This window comes from Cucurbita pepo, chromosome 19 (assembly GCF_057944985.1).
Source record: "Cucurbita pepo subsp. pepo isolate OVF chromosome 19, ASM5794498v1, whole genome shotgun sequence".
Lineage (NCBI taxonomy): Eukaryota > Viridiplantae > Streptophyta > Magnoliopsida > Cucurbitales > Cucurbitaceae > Cucurbita > Cucurbita pepo.
In genome coordinates, this window is record NC_141816.1 from 9130650 (window position 1) to 9144618 (window position 13969).

A 13969-nucleotide genomic window follows, 5' to 3' on the forward strand; every position below is an offset into this window, starting at 1 on the left:
TTATTTTTTTTTCAAATTATTAATGTGAAAAGTGTTAACGGTACTTTTTACAATATGGTATTAATTTTAAGGCATTTTTAATTTTTTAAATTGGAGGGTATTAATAAAATTTATGAAATTTTAAAAATATTTTTTGAAACCTTTTCAAATTTTAAAAATGTTTAAGATTTTCATACCAAACTAATAATAAAAAAAATATTTTTGAAACTTTTTTAAAAGTCGAAGAATATTATTGAAATTTTTAAATAGTGTGAAACTGAAATAAAGTATACAATTTCCATTATAAAAAGGTCGAACAGTATTAATCAAAATTTTAAAATTTTAAAAAAAATTCAAATATTAAGAATATTTTTAAAAATTAATTTAGCATATATATCAAATATTTTAAAGATTATTGGTTACTGAGAATTAAAGTATATTTTGAAAATAAATAAATAAATAAATAAATCGAAGTTTATTTTAAAGATTTTTTAAATTATTTTTCTTATTTTCGGTCAATAATTTAATTTAATTTAATTTAATTTAATTTAATTTAATTTAATTTAATTTAATATTGTAAGGTGGCACTTAGATCTCGATCTCCATCTTCTTGAGGACGTGACAGCGACTCCGGATCTACGCGGCTTAATTGATCCTCAATTAACTTATTTATTTCTTTTTCCTTTATACTTATATATTATTATTATTATTATTATTATTTATTTTAATTCCTAAAATAGCATTTATTATTATTAAATTCAACTTTTTTTTAATTGTTGCACATGGTGGTTTGTGAGTTCATGAGTACTCCTCTTCCAAATATTCAATTATTATTTTTTAAAATTATTCTAAACATTATTAAAAAAATGCGTTCAAAGTATTTATTAATTTTTTTTGTTCGAGTTATAATATTTATCTTTTAAATTATTTTAAGACATTATTTAAATATAAAGTATTAAAATAAGCCGTAAAAAAAAAAAAAAAAAGAAGAGGTAATTATTAATTACCTATAATAAGGTTGGTCAAATCATAACAAACTCATAATTATTGTTATTTTCATATTTCTTAATTTGCAATTATAAATTTAATAGTTAGTTTAGAAAAAATTCAAAATTTATTATCTTTAAAATTTGAATTTCTTCTTTATATTATTTCAAAATTTTAAAAAATAATTTTTATTGTTTGATAAAATTATCATAAAGAGTCCATTTAAAATATAAAGATTATTTTTTAAAAACTAAATTTATAATTTAAAATAAATAAATATATAAATAATAAGGGGAGGAAAAAAGGGAAAAAAAAAAAAAAAGAGAAAAAACTGTCTAAATTATATATTTATGGGTCACGAGTTTTTAAAGAAAGATATAATAGAAAACTTGTTACTTGAGAGAGGAAACTTGTGAGTTCAGCTTTCTGTTCATTTTTGGTCAAATTTTTTCTAGTGAACCCATCAATTTCGCGAGCAGATAGATGATCCGCTAACAGTTCGTTGTTCAAGTTTCGGGAATTCGTGAAGGTATTTGTTTCTTCTTTTGCGTATTGATTTAGTAGAAATTTGGATGCATTTAAGTTAGTAATTACATATTAATTTTCGATTCAACTCTCTTGATTTCGTTGAAGGTTTTTCTTGTAGAACTTGTTCTATTGTATGATATATTGGCTGTGCGATTTTATTGTTGTTCTGTTTGGTTCTCTAAGTTTTCTTCGATCCTTGTAATGGGAATTTCTTTGTTCTAACGAGTTTTTAGTCTGTTAATTTTATCTTCAAGTGTTTGGGTTTCGTTAACTGCTGGTGAATTATCCATCGAGTGGGGTAATTTTATCGACACACTACTGTTGTCTACTAGAATGAGAACGGATAGTCAACAATGTGATATTGGGCATTATAATGAGTAATTTGTAGATGATTTGCAGGAACTAGCCCACTTTAAGGATTTAATTAATTTCCCAACCTTCTCATTGTCCGTTTTGATTGAGGAGTTCAGTTCCTTGATTGTTTATTTTCATGTCCAGCAAGGTGTTTGTTCTATTCAACTATGCTAATCAGTAGAAGTTGTATAGTTAGCAAAAACCTTGCTTCTTCTAGGTTGCTATACGATCTAAAAATGGTGCCCACGATTTTTTCCCATCCTTTGATCACTGTTATCTTCTATCTCAGTATGCATAAAACAGGACACTTACAGGTTGGCATGTCCTTGCACTCCCACCTTATCAAAATTGCGCTTTCATTTGAACTCTCCCTTGAAAAGCGTCTTATTGACGACGTGTATTCTAAATTAATTATATGGAAAATACACAGAAGGCATTTGATGATTTACCAATTAGAAATATTCACTCTTAGAATACCATTTTTGCCTCCTACTCATGTATTGGATTTTTGGGTCAAGCTCGTATGGTCTTTCATGAAATGCTTCATCCAAATATTGTTAGCTACAATACCTTGATTTCTAGCTTTACTCACGATGGGTTGAATGTAGAATCAATGAATATCTTTCGACAATTGCAACAAGATTTTGATCTTTTAGTCTTAGACAAGTTTACTCTTGCGAGTATAGTGGGTACTTGTCCCTGTTTGGGAGCTCTGGAATCATTGTGTCAGGTTCAAGTTTAATGTGATTGTTTTCAATGCTGTAATTGATGCATATGGTAAATTTGGCGAACTGGATACGTCATATTCTATTTTCAGTCAAATGCAGGAGAGAAATGTTGTTACCTGGACCTCAATGGTTGTAGCCTATTCTCAGACATCGATGTTAGAGGGTGTTTTTCGGAGTGTTAAGTTGTATGCCGGAGAAAATGTCCATACTTGGACTGCTTTGATTAATTCTTTTGTAAGCAACAAGTATAGAAATGAGGCCCTGGATTTATTTGAACAAATGCTGGAGGAAAAATTTTTTCCTAATGATTTGACATTTGTAGGTTTTTAGGTGCTTGTGTAGATCTTGGTTTAATAGCAAAAGGCAAAACGATTCATGGACTCATAATCAGAAGGAATAGTGGCCTTAATTTTTCAAAGGTATTTATATGCAACACTATAACTGATCTGTACAGTTAGAGTGGGGACATGAAATCAGCTAAGACATTATTTAACTTGATTCTTGAAAAAGATGTAGTGTCGTGGAATTCATTAATAACTGGGTATGCATAAATGGGATTGGAAGGGAAGTTCTTCTTGACTTTAGGAGAATGATAGATGTAGGGATAAGACCTAAAGTGCGTTTCTAGGTGTGCTGTCTGCCTGTTCCCATACTGGTTTGTCATCTAAAGGATTATATATTTCGGAGTTAGTGGAACAGTTTTGTGGTATTAAGCATAGTTAGATCATTATGCAGTCTTGATTGATATGTTTGGAAGAAAAAATAGACTTGCCGAAGTATTGGATTTAATGTCCAGGGCACCTAATGGATCAAAACACGTCATGGGGTGCAGTTCTGGGGTCTTGTTGAATGCACGAAAATTTGGACCTGGCTATGAGAGCTGCAGAAACTTTGATTGAGATGGAGCCAGATAACGCTGGAAGATAAATAATGTTATCTAATGTATTTGCAGCAAATAGATGGATGAATGCCCATAGCGTGAGAAAACTCATGGTGGAAAGAGGTTTCAAGAAGGGAGTAGCATATGACTGCATAGAAATTAGAAATACAAGACGTAAGCTTGTGGCAAGAGATACTTCCCATAGGCATATGGGTGAGATATATGAGCTGACGTTTATACTTGTAGATCATATGAATTTTTTTTGGTTACATGCTTTTTGACAGTGGTATTTACTTTTGTGATGGATATAGTACTTGAACTTTGATCTAAATTGACGTTTCTAACAATTTTTCTGTCCTTGGGTAAAAATGCTATGAATTTTGACTATTTTAATTAACCTTCTATGCAAAATATTCAATTCTGTATTGTTTGCATATGTTCATACTTGACAAATAGTTTTTGATTAGACATGATACTGTATTTGACTCAGAGATATCTTCTATGAAATATGACTGGGATTTTCATTTTGTTGCTCTTCATACCATATTGATGACTGATCATTACTTCAATTTCTGTAACCCTATAGGAGGATTGTATTTGCTTAAGAGATATCTCCCATGAAACGTGACTCTTTAGGTGGCCTTGATTATGCTGCTTTTCTTTATGTATTGACGACTTTGTTCATAACTTCCTTTTTTTTAATCATCCTCCAGAAAGATTGCTGTTACTGGAGCTAAAAGAAATGATGAAATTCTGTTGTTCTTAATCTAGACAAAAAATTTGCAGGTGTAAAGTTTGTTCGATCTCTGTCTTATGAGTTAGTATGCAGAGATGAAATTCAGAAATAATTTCCCTGTAAGAGGGAAATATCTTTCTTTTGTCGTGGTTGCTCTTGCATTCACTGTCTTGGTGTTGTGGGCGTGGCAGGAAAATCCTTTTCTTTCCACGTCTCAATCTGTTCAAGCATGGTATAGAACTTCTTATGCAGGTATGCTTTTCAATCCATGTTTATAAATGTAGGTCTCATTTTGAAAACATGCAGGGGTGGGTCTAATCTTTAATACGACTAGTTCTTGGAAAATTTTGCTAGGTAAAAAAGGTAACCTAAGTATCATTTGGCCTTTATACACAATTTTCGATTTCACCCATACTCTAAAATTTTCAATTTACTCTCCAAGGCATTGAAGATTTCAATCTAGTTACTATATAACGTAGTTGGAATTGAATAGAGAAATTATAACATAACATTTATGCTACATTAATATACATATTAATAAGTTACCCCTAAATTTTGTACTTTTGTACTTTGTCTCAAAATACCCTTAAAACTTTTAAAAGTTTCAATAATATTCTAAAATTTTTTAAAAAATTTTAGAAGTACCTTTACTGTTAGTTTTGGATGGAAGCTATTAGTACTTTATTTCAAAAATACCAACAAATGTTTCAAAAATACCCTTGAACTTAAAAAAGTTTCATTAATACCCTTCAACTTTTTCAAAAAGTTAAAAAATACCCTCACTATTAATGCCATATTTAAAAAATATCCATGAGCTTTTAGAGATGGATGGAAACGTCATTTTAAGGGTACTCATGAACTTCTAATGGTAAGGTATTTTTGAACTTTTCTTTTTGAAAGCTTAAGGATATTATTGAAACTTTTGAAAGTTAAATAATATTTTTTTTAGACAAAATATAAAGTTCGTGGTACTTAACGTTTATAAATTATACGTTATATATATGGATAGTTTTTTAATGATAACTTTTATTTCACTCCATCCAAATTAGAAAATCCTATTGGCCTTACCTAAATAAAAACTTACTTGATATTATCCAATTAAAAGAAAAACCCATTCCTTTATAGTTTCTGCAACTTCAGTGAGCATGCTCCTTTTTCTTGCAACTCACTCCATTTAACCGTTGGTGCAACCTTTTCTGTTGATACATGCTTCTATCCCTCTTCTCGAAACCCTGTACTCAGCCTTAATGTCGTCAAAATTGAAAACTTACCAAATGAACGTGTTATCCTCCTTTCTTTTTCTTTTAGTAATTAAGCCCATGGATTTTCCTTTCTCAAGTAGTTGGTTGGATTTTTAAAGTAAAAGGGTCGGGTAATTATTTAAGATTAAACAAATGTCAATTCACAGAAAACAATATTTTGACAATTCTGCATCACCGTTACAATATCAATTTCAACCACATTTGTTGCGTAGGGATGCAATTGAATACTTTTGATACTTCGAGAGCAAAATTGATAATGTCAAAATTGGTAATGCAAGAGATGGTTCATATATGTAATGAATTTAGTAGAATGCCTAAACACATTCAAATCCAGAATTAGTGACTTTCCTTTCTTGCTATTTGTGTACCATACTGATGATTTTATTTGTTTAGGATTCATTGTAGGTCCGACGAACAGTTCTGAATTACCTAACACAGCAAAGGAGAATACTGAAAAAACATATTCAAATTCAAGTACAAAAGAAGAGACAGTAAAAGATAGTGCACACTCAGAAGTTACACCCACAGACTTTGCATCCACAATAATTCTTAACAGGAGCCAGAGTAATGAGAACAGTAAGTACTTAGCCCAAACTAGTGGTATTTTTTTCCAATTTTCTTGCTAGCATGATATATACAATTGAGAAACCGTCAGGAGTTTCATGGGGGCATGATCCCTGCTTGCGATTTGAGCCTCTTTCTTAGTAACTTTTGTTGAATATCATTGAATTATTTGTACAAGGGAAAGGTCTAAAATGAAGAGTACATAGGGGATGTATTCTTCTCTTGAAACTCATGATTAGTTTTGATTGTGCTCATTTATCAGTCATATGTTTGCTTTATTGGATGTAAAGATTCTTGATTAAAGATTTAGTTGTAAGAAAAAAAATCTGACTGGTATCCCATAGAAAAAGAAAAAGAAAAAAGAAAAAAGAGCAAGATTTAATAGTAGATTAATTGAACTTGTAAAGTTTGAGGGCGATTAATTGAACTTGAAAGTTTGAGGGCGGCGTGAGATGACATCGTTACTTCTTTTTCCTTTTGTTTCGAATCTTATGAAATTGGACAAAAAGTTGTTGGAAGTTTCTTACTGTTAAACCATATGGATTATGGCGTCATAGAATAATATTTCCTCTGCTAAGGTCTATGTTTTCCTCATTAAATGAAAATTTAATTGTCATTAAATCGGTAAGTGGGGCATATTATGCATTTAAGTTTGATTGATAAAACTAATTCAAATGAAATTTATATTGGATTAATTAGCATTATATAGGTATAGTAAATGAAATTTATTAGATATTGATTTTCTTATTGTCAACTTAATATTTGATTAGTAAGTCTACTAATATCAATTAAACTCATTTGTGAAATAGTCAGATGGATAAGGAAGATCGTGTATTGCTCTGTACTTTTGTATTACTAACAAAAAAGTTTCTTGTTTACTAATAGAAATAATTTCGTTTAGATTCACAATTCTCATGCCGTAGACATTCTGAGTTCTCACCAAAAGAATGTCATTAACCATCTTACAAATAACTGGCCCCGTTCCTGCATATAGTAGAATTAGAGTTATAGCTCATACTAGTTGGTTTTGATTCCGAGGTTGTTTATTCCTTAAACTCTTCAGCCTGTAGCTATGGAAATGGTGGATGGGTCCCTGATGATAGTCGACCGCTATACTCTGGTTTTGGGTGTAAGCGATGGTTATCTGCTATGTGGGCATGTAGACTGACCCAGAGGACAGATTTTTCTTATGAGAGATATCGTTGGGTTCCCAAAGATTGTGCGTTGCCAGCATTCCAGCGGTCTGCATTTCTGCAAAGGTACTTGACTTCCCTCTTGATTTGTGCATATGTCAAGTTCGGGATGATAGTTGTCAAACAAAAAGAACTTGAAACATCTAAATTAGTTTATACATAATTGTCTTGTTTTATTTAGTTAACAGGTTTTAAAATATGCAATCAAACAAGTTCCACCCTTGCCATGAATTCTGAAATATTGTATAGTTATCTTAGGGTCCAGATAGTACAATGTCAACTTGTCTGTCTTAGTGGTAACTATTTAATTATTGTGATTTTGTTAGGTTACTTTCTGCCATTCTTAATGTTCTTTTAAGTGACCTTAGTATATTCTTTTAAGTGACCTTAGTATGTTCTTTTCAGAATGCAGGACAAAACCATCGCATTCATTGGCGATTCATTAGGAAGGCAGCAGTTTCAGTCTTTGATGTGTATGGTCACTGGTGGGGAAGAGAGTCCTGATGTTAAAGACGTGGGAAAGGAATATGGTCTTGTCAAAGCTAAGGGTGCTATTCGTCCAGATGGCTGGGCTTATCGTTTCCCGAGCACCAATACTACTATTTTATACTATTGGTCATCAAGCCTTAGTGATTTATTGCCTTTGAACATCTCAGACCCAACCACTGATGTAGCCATGCATCTTGATCGTCCTCCAGTATTTCTGAGAAAGTTCCTCCATCGGTTTGATGTGTTGGTTCTTAATACAGGACATCACTGGAACAGAGGAAAAATTAGACAAAATAGATGGATAATGTACAAAGATGGAATTCGTAGTGAACTCGGGAACTTGAAAGAAATTGACATAGCTAAGAATTTTACTGTGCATAGTATCATCAAATGGCTTGATTCGCAACTTCCCTCTCATCCTCGACTCAAGGCTTTTTTCAGGACCATATCTCCTCGCCATTTTCGTAATGGGGAATGGAATACTGGTGGTAACTGTGACAATACCACACCGTTAACTAGAGGAAGCAATGTTGAACAGAATGAATCAAGTGATGCAATAGTTGAGAGTGCTGTAAGAGGTACAAAGGTAAAGATGTTAGATATAACTGCTCTTTCTCAGTTGAGGGACGAGGCTCATAAATCCCATTTCAGTATTAAAGGAACCTCGGGCGGTAGTGATTGCTTGCATTGGTGTCTACCTGGTATCCCGGATACGTGGAACGAGATTCTTATTGCACAAATATAGCTCCTTTTAGTCTTAAACGTTCACCTTTTGGACATTCAGATTTGCTCCCTTTATCTTTCCAACTTGCATTTTGCAACCTCTACTTTTGGTGATTGGTTCAGAGGAAGATGAGCATTGGAATGGGGCATTCAGTGTTAGTAGTGAGAAGTGATGGCACTGTCGTTCTTGATATTTGGTCATATTAAACAATTGTATAATCAAGGGTTTTATACCAACTAATGATTTCATTAACGAATAAATGATTTTTTTTTTTTTTTTTTTTTTTTTTTTTTTTTTTTTTTTTGTGCAGACCTTTGTATGATGCACATCTATGAATCACGTTCTATGTGTGGATAGGATCGTTTTCTCCTATTTATGATTATATCCAAGAACGGTATAGAGACACCCTCCTCTCTATAAATATCTAACTTGATTAATTATGAAAAATGCATAGAGTTTTGTTCTTGAGATGCCTATGGTTCACTCTTATTTATATCTATCTATTCATATACATAATTGAATGATAAAACAAAAGCTATTATTATTACTTATTTATTTATTTATTTATTTATTGATTGATTGAGTAAGAATTGTATAAGTTGGATTATATATATATATATATATATATATATATATATTTATTTATTTATTTATTTATTTATTGAGTAAGAATTGTATAAGTTGGATTTCTTAGGTTTATGCAATGAAATTGGTATTTGTGAGATATACTTTTGGTATCTACACTGAAGTAAAAAATTAGACTTCACAAAACAAATAATTTTTAAAAGGTTGTGAAAACTTATTTTTAATAGACTGTTTTAAAATTGTGAGGCTGATGACTGATGACGATACGTAATGGGTCAAAGCAAACAATATATCTGCTAGAGTTAAACTTGAGCTGTTACGATCACTTAACGACTATTATCGAGCAAACTCCACGTAACAAAAGAGAGAGAGAAAAAAAAAATAGATGAGAGCTTTTATTTTATTGTTCTATTATAGATATAGATTGATAGGTAAAGGAGAGTGCAATATAGACATGGATTCATCAATCGAAAATTTCTTCAAAAGCTGAGAGATCGAGGAAATTCTCCCATGATTTCTCCCACACCTTACACCCATATTTTTTCGGGTTATTTGGGCCATCATCAACCAACAACTCAAGGTAGTACATAAACCCCTCCACCACCTGTATCCACCCACGTAACACGGAAAGGAAGATCAGTGATTTCCCAGATCTTCTGTTATATTCTTTCACTGCCCATTGTCCGATAAACACCACGTGTGGGTCCTTTGGATCGATCTCCTTCAGACCTCCTGGGTTTACATATTTTTCGAGGCTAGAGGAACTCATCTTGACTTATGCGTAGATACCTAACAAACGAACTTTGATATGGTTTGCTCATTTTCAAACAAGAGCTTGGTATTTATAGACACGATCGTAAGGTGTTTCCTTCGATCGTTTGTGGATATAATTGTAGATAATGGTAAACGATCCTATCTACATATGGAATGTGATTCGTAGGTTGTTTAAGAAAGTGGGCAATGCGGGTGTGTTAAAGCTTCATATTCATTTAATTAAATACTTTGGTAACATTATCACTGTACTTAGTCTTATATAACAAAACTAAACAATTAAAAAAAATGTAAAGATAATTATTCTTTGTTTAATATGGTATTATTCCGTTAAAATTGATGTCAAAAGTATCCTAAGATGTCCGATCTCGTTTTTAATTCTAAATTCGTTTAGGAATTCATTTATTTTTAAAAAATCATCTAAATAAATATATATATATATATATGTATGTATATATATATAAACCGAGTATTCAATAGCTCCCTAAAGTGAAATTTAGGAACGGGATAAAAATAATGTACTTATTAATTAAAAAATACGGAATAATGCAAAAATTTTCTAAACTCTTTATTCCATGTCATCCACGCTAAACGACGAGAAGGATGATTATTTAAATTTTTAATGAACATTCCTCGAGCCGTCAATTGTACATTGGTTCCTTACCTAAAAAACTCGAGAAATTCCTCCAATGTTGAGGTGGAAAAATGGATACACATACAACATAGAATTATATGTATAGTACTTATTTACATCCAGGACATAAATACACGTGGGCCCACTGGACGGGTTCGTTAATATACCCCTTATGCACGTGTAACCAAGTTCTATATCAGGTTTTATCAACTAATGAATAAAATTTGTCACGATGTTTTTTGAATTAGTGTTGTGTTTCGCTGGTTGGTTTCTTTATTCGAACGGTGGAATAAAATTACGGATGGCTCCTAATGGTGAAAAAAAAAAAAAATAGCAATAATATTTAAACATCTTAAATTAAGAATACGAGTTTTAATTTTCTAAAATTGTCCTCGTTTCTAAATAGTAATGAACGATTCTTGGACGAATGTGTTCGTAAGATGGAAAGCTTTAACTTTAGTGAAGAAACCGAGTAGAATCAAAGCCTGTTTGGAGCTCACTTGTAGTAGCTAAAATATGAAAATCGAGAAGGATGCGCGCTAGAGCTAGCCTATAATCCTAAGGTTGATTACGAAGTGAGGTCACCAATTCAACTAAATTGAATTTTTGAACGGTTTTAATGTATTTAGTCTTGGTGTTGTTTGTATATTTTTATTTTCATTTAATTTTTATCGATTTTCATTTATATTTATTTTTATTTAATTACGTGCATGGTTGGTCGTGCACAAGAAGGCTATCGTTCCCCTTCATCAACTAGTTCAACGTTTAAGTCCTCTTTGGTTTTAGTTCTTCACTAGTTTGGGTAGGCTCGACTGTTTTCCATCGACTCGAGTGGTTCAGTGGATTTTTCGATCCATGCTCGATTCTACTGTTTTTGAGTAAGACTTATATAGGTTGGATCCGTTATATTTATGCAAATTTGCAAGACATATTTTTGATATCTTCATTTGGAAGAGCTCAATTCCACCGCTAGCAGATATTATCCTCTCTAGACTTGCCCTTCAAGAACTTCCCTCAAGATTTTAAAACAAGTCTACTATGGAGAGATTTCCACACCCTTATAATGAATGCTTTGTTCCCATCTCCAACCGATGTGGGGTCTCACAATCCACTCCCTTGAGGGCCAGCGTCTTTACTGACACACGATCCAATGTCTGGCTATAATACCATTGTAACAATCCAAGCCCCACCGATATTGTCTTGGGCTTTCCGTTGAAGGGCATCCCCACGAGGTTTTAATACACGTCTACTATGGAGAGGTTTCCACACCTTATAATAAATGTTTTGTTCTACCGATGTGGGATCTCACAATCCACCCCCTTGAAAGCCAGCGTCCTTGCTGACACACGATTCAGTGTATTGACTCTAATACCATTTGTAACAACCTAAGCCCCACTCATATTGAAGGGCATCCCTTCAAGGTTTTAAAACACGTTTCGTTTCCTTCTCCAACCAATGTGAGATTTCACACCGAAGAAAATAAGTAATATAAGTAAAGAAAACCGTAAAGAAACAAAAAAAGTTGTAAGTAAAGATAAGAGCTTTTATTTTGTTTTATTTCAGTGTTCCATTATAGACATGGATCGACACGTAAAGGAGAGTGCAACATAGACATGGATTCATCAACCGTAAATCTCTTCAAAAGCTAAGAGATCCAAGAAATTCTCCCATGATTTCTCCCACACCTTGCACCCATATTTTTTAGGGTTATTTGGGCCATCATCAGCCACCAGCTCAAGGTAGTACATAAACCCCTCCACCACCTGGATCCACCCACGTGACACCGAAAGGAAGATCAGTGATTTCCCATATCTTCTGTTGTATTCTTTCACTGCCCATTGTCCAATAAACACCACGTGTGGGTCGTTTGGATCGACGTCCTTCAGACCTCCTGGGTTTACATATTTTTCGAGGCTAGAGGAACTCATCTTGACTTTTGCGTAGATACCTAACGAACGAACTTTGATATGGTTTGCTCATTTTCAAACAAGAGCTTGGTATTTATAGACATGATCGTAAGGTGTTTCCTTCGATCGTTTGTGGATATAATTGTAGATTATGGTAAACGATCCTATCCGTATATGGAATGTGATTCGTAAATTGTTTAAGAAAGTGAGCAATGCCGGTGTGTTAAGCTTCATATTCGTTTAATTAAATACTTTGGTAATATTATCACTCTACTTAGTATCATACAATAAAATTAAGCCACTAATAAAAAATGTAAAGATAGTTATTCTATGTTGAAGGTTGAATATGTATTGATTCTCTTAAAATTGGATATTTTTAATTCTTTGTTGGATAACGATCTTGTTTTTAATTCTAAATTATCAAATGTGATTCCTCTCGATTCATAAATTTTGTCATTTGTTACGGTTATAAAGAAATACTTCTAAGTTCTTTGTTGATGAGTTTAAAATGAAATCACAATCCACCCCCTTTGGGTCAGCGCCCTCACTAGCACTGCCACCAAATCCACCTCCTTTGGAGTCTAGTGTCCTTACTACCACACCGTCTCGTGTCTATCCTCGAGGTATCTCGACCAAGTACTTAAAAGTTCAAGTACTTGGTCGAGATTCACCGCTAGCAGATATTGTACTCTCTGGGCTTTCATTTTCAGGCTTCCCCTCAAGGCTTTAAAAAACGCGTTTGATAGGGGAATGTTTCCGCACCCTTATCAATGGTGTTTTGTTCTCCTCCCCAACCAATGTAGGACATCACAATAATGGTTAGAGAGGGGAATGAAGTATTCTTTAGAAGGGTGTGAAAATCTCTTTCTAGTAAATGCATTTTAAAACCGTGAGGCTGACGGCGATACGTAACGAGCCAAAACGAACAATATCTACTCGCAGTGGGCTTAAGTTGTTACAAATGGTATTAGAGTCAGACACCGAATGGTGTGCCAGCGAGTATGTTGGCCACCAAGGGAGGTGGATTGTGAGATCTCACATTGGTTGGAGACAGAAACGAAACATTGTCTATAAGGGTGTGAAAATCTCTCTACAGACATGTTTTAAAGCTATGAGATCTAATGCGTATCTAATGAGTTAAAGTAGACAAAATTTGCTCGCGGTGGACTTGAACTGTTACATAATTCCTCTCTATTCATAAGTTGTCTTTTGTAACGGTTGTAAAGAAATACTTCGAAATTTATATAAATGTTAACGATGGAGTTTGAACTACAAAAGTTGTTTAATTTGTATTTAAATTATTATATATTTGAGAGTTTTTGCATTATTTTGAAATAATATAATAGGTTTGCGAGAGTGGCCACACGTTTTTTTTTAATATTATATATATATTTTAAAAATACCTTACTAACAAACAATTATATTATATATATATATATATATATATTTTAAAAATATCTTACTAACAAACAATTATATTATATATATATATTTTAAAAATACCTTACAAACAAACAATTATATTTTTTATATATATTTTAAAAATACCTTATTAACCAACCATTATATTTTCATAAATTATATATATGCAAATATTTATTTTTTTCTTTTATATATATATATATATTTTAAAAAAAATACTTTACTA

General features: G+C 32.3%; 3 protein-coding genes and 1 pseudogene across 6 annotated transcripts; 2 read left to right on the plus strand and 2 right to left on the minus strand.

Annotated features, from left to right (window-relative positions):
* The first annotated feature begins 1341 nt into the window (after positions 1–1341).
* TBL14 (TRICHOME BIREFRINGENCE-LIKE 14) lies at positions 1342–8717 on the plus strand. 4 transcript variants are annotated; one of them, XM_087120247.1, is made up of 5 exons: positions 1342–1495; positions 4243–4444; positions 5860–6030; positions 7082–7277; positions 7617–8717. In XM_087120247.1, exons 2-5 carry the CDS (start codon positions 4288–4290, stop codon positions 8443–8445), a joined length of 1353 nt encoding a protein of 450 aa, XP_086976373.1. In that variant the 5' UTR covers positions 1342–1495; positions 4243–4287; the 3' UTR covers positions 8446–8717. The 4 variants fall into 4 exon arrangements, with proteins under 4 accessions (XP_086976373.1, XP_023518186.2, XP_086976372.1 ...); XM_023662418.2 differs by having other exon boundaries at positions 1343–1495; positions 5848–6030; XM_087120246.1 differs by having other exon boundaries at positions 1348–1495; positions 4170–4444; positions 5848–6030.
* On the plus strand, positions 2085–3810 carry LOC147786704 (pentatricopeptide repeat-containing protein At1g11290, chloroplastic-like; annotated as a pseudogene).
* A 755-nt stretch (positions 8718–9472) lies between the features above and the next one.
* On the minus strand, positions 9473–9778 carry LOC147786705 (cysteine proteinase inhibitor-like). Its single transcript, XM_087120236.1, has one exon. It carries the CDS (start codon positions 9776–9778, stop codon positions 9473–9475), a length of 306 nt encoding a protein of 101 aa, XP_086976362.1.
* A 2258-nt stretch (positions 9779–12036) lies between these two features.
* LOC147786706 (cysteine proteinase inhibitor 5-like) lies at positions 12037–12342 on the minus strand. Its single transcript, XM_087120237.1, has one exon. The coding sequence runs from the start codon at positions 12340–12342 to the stop codon at positions 12037–12039; it is 306 nt and encodes a 101-aa protein (XP_086976363.1).
* Between the last annotated feature and the right edge of the window lie 1627 nt (positions 12343–13969).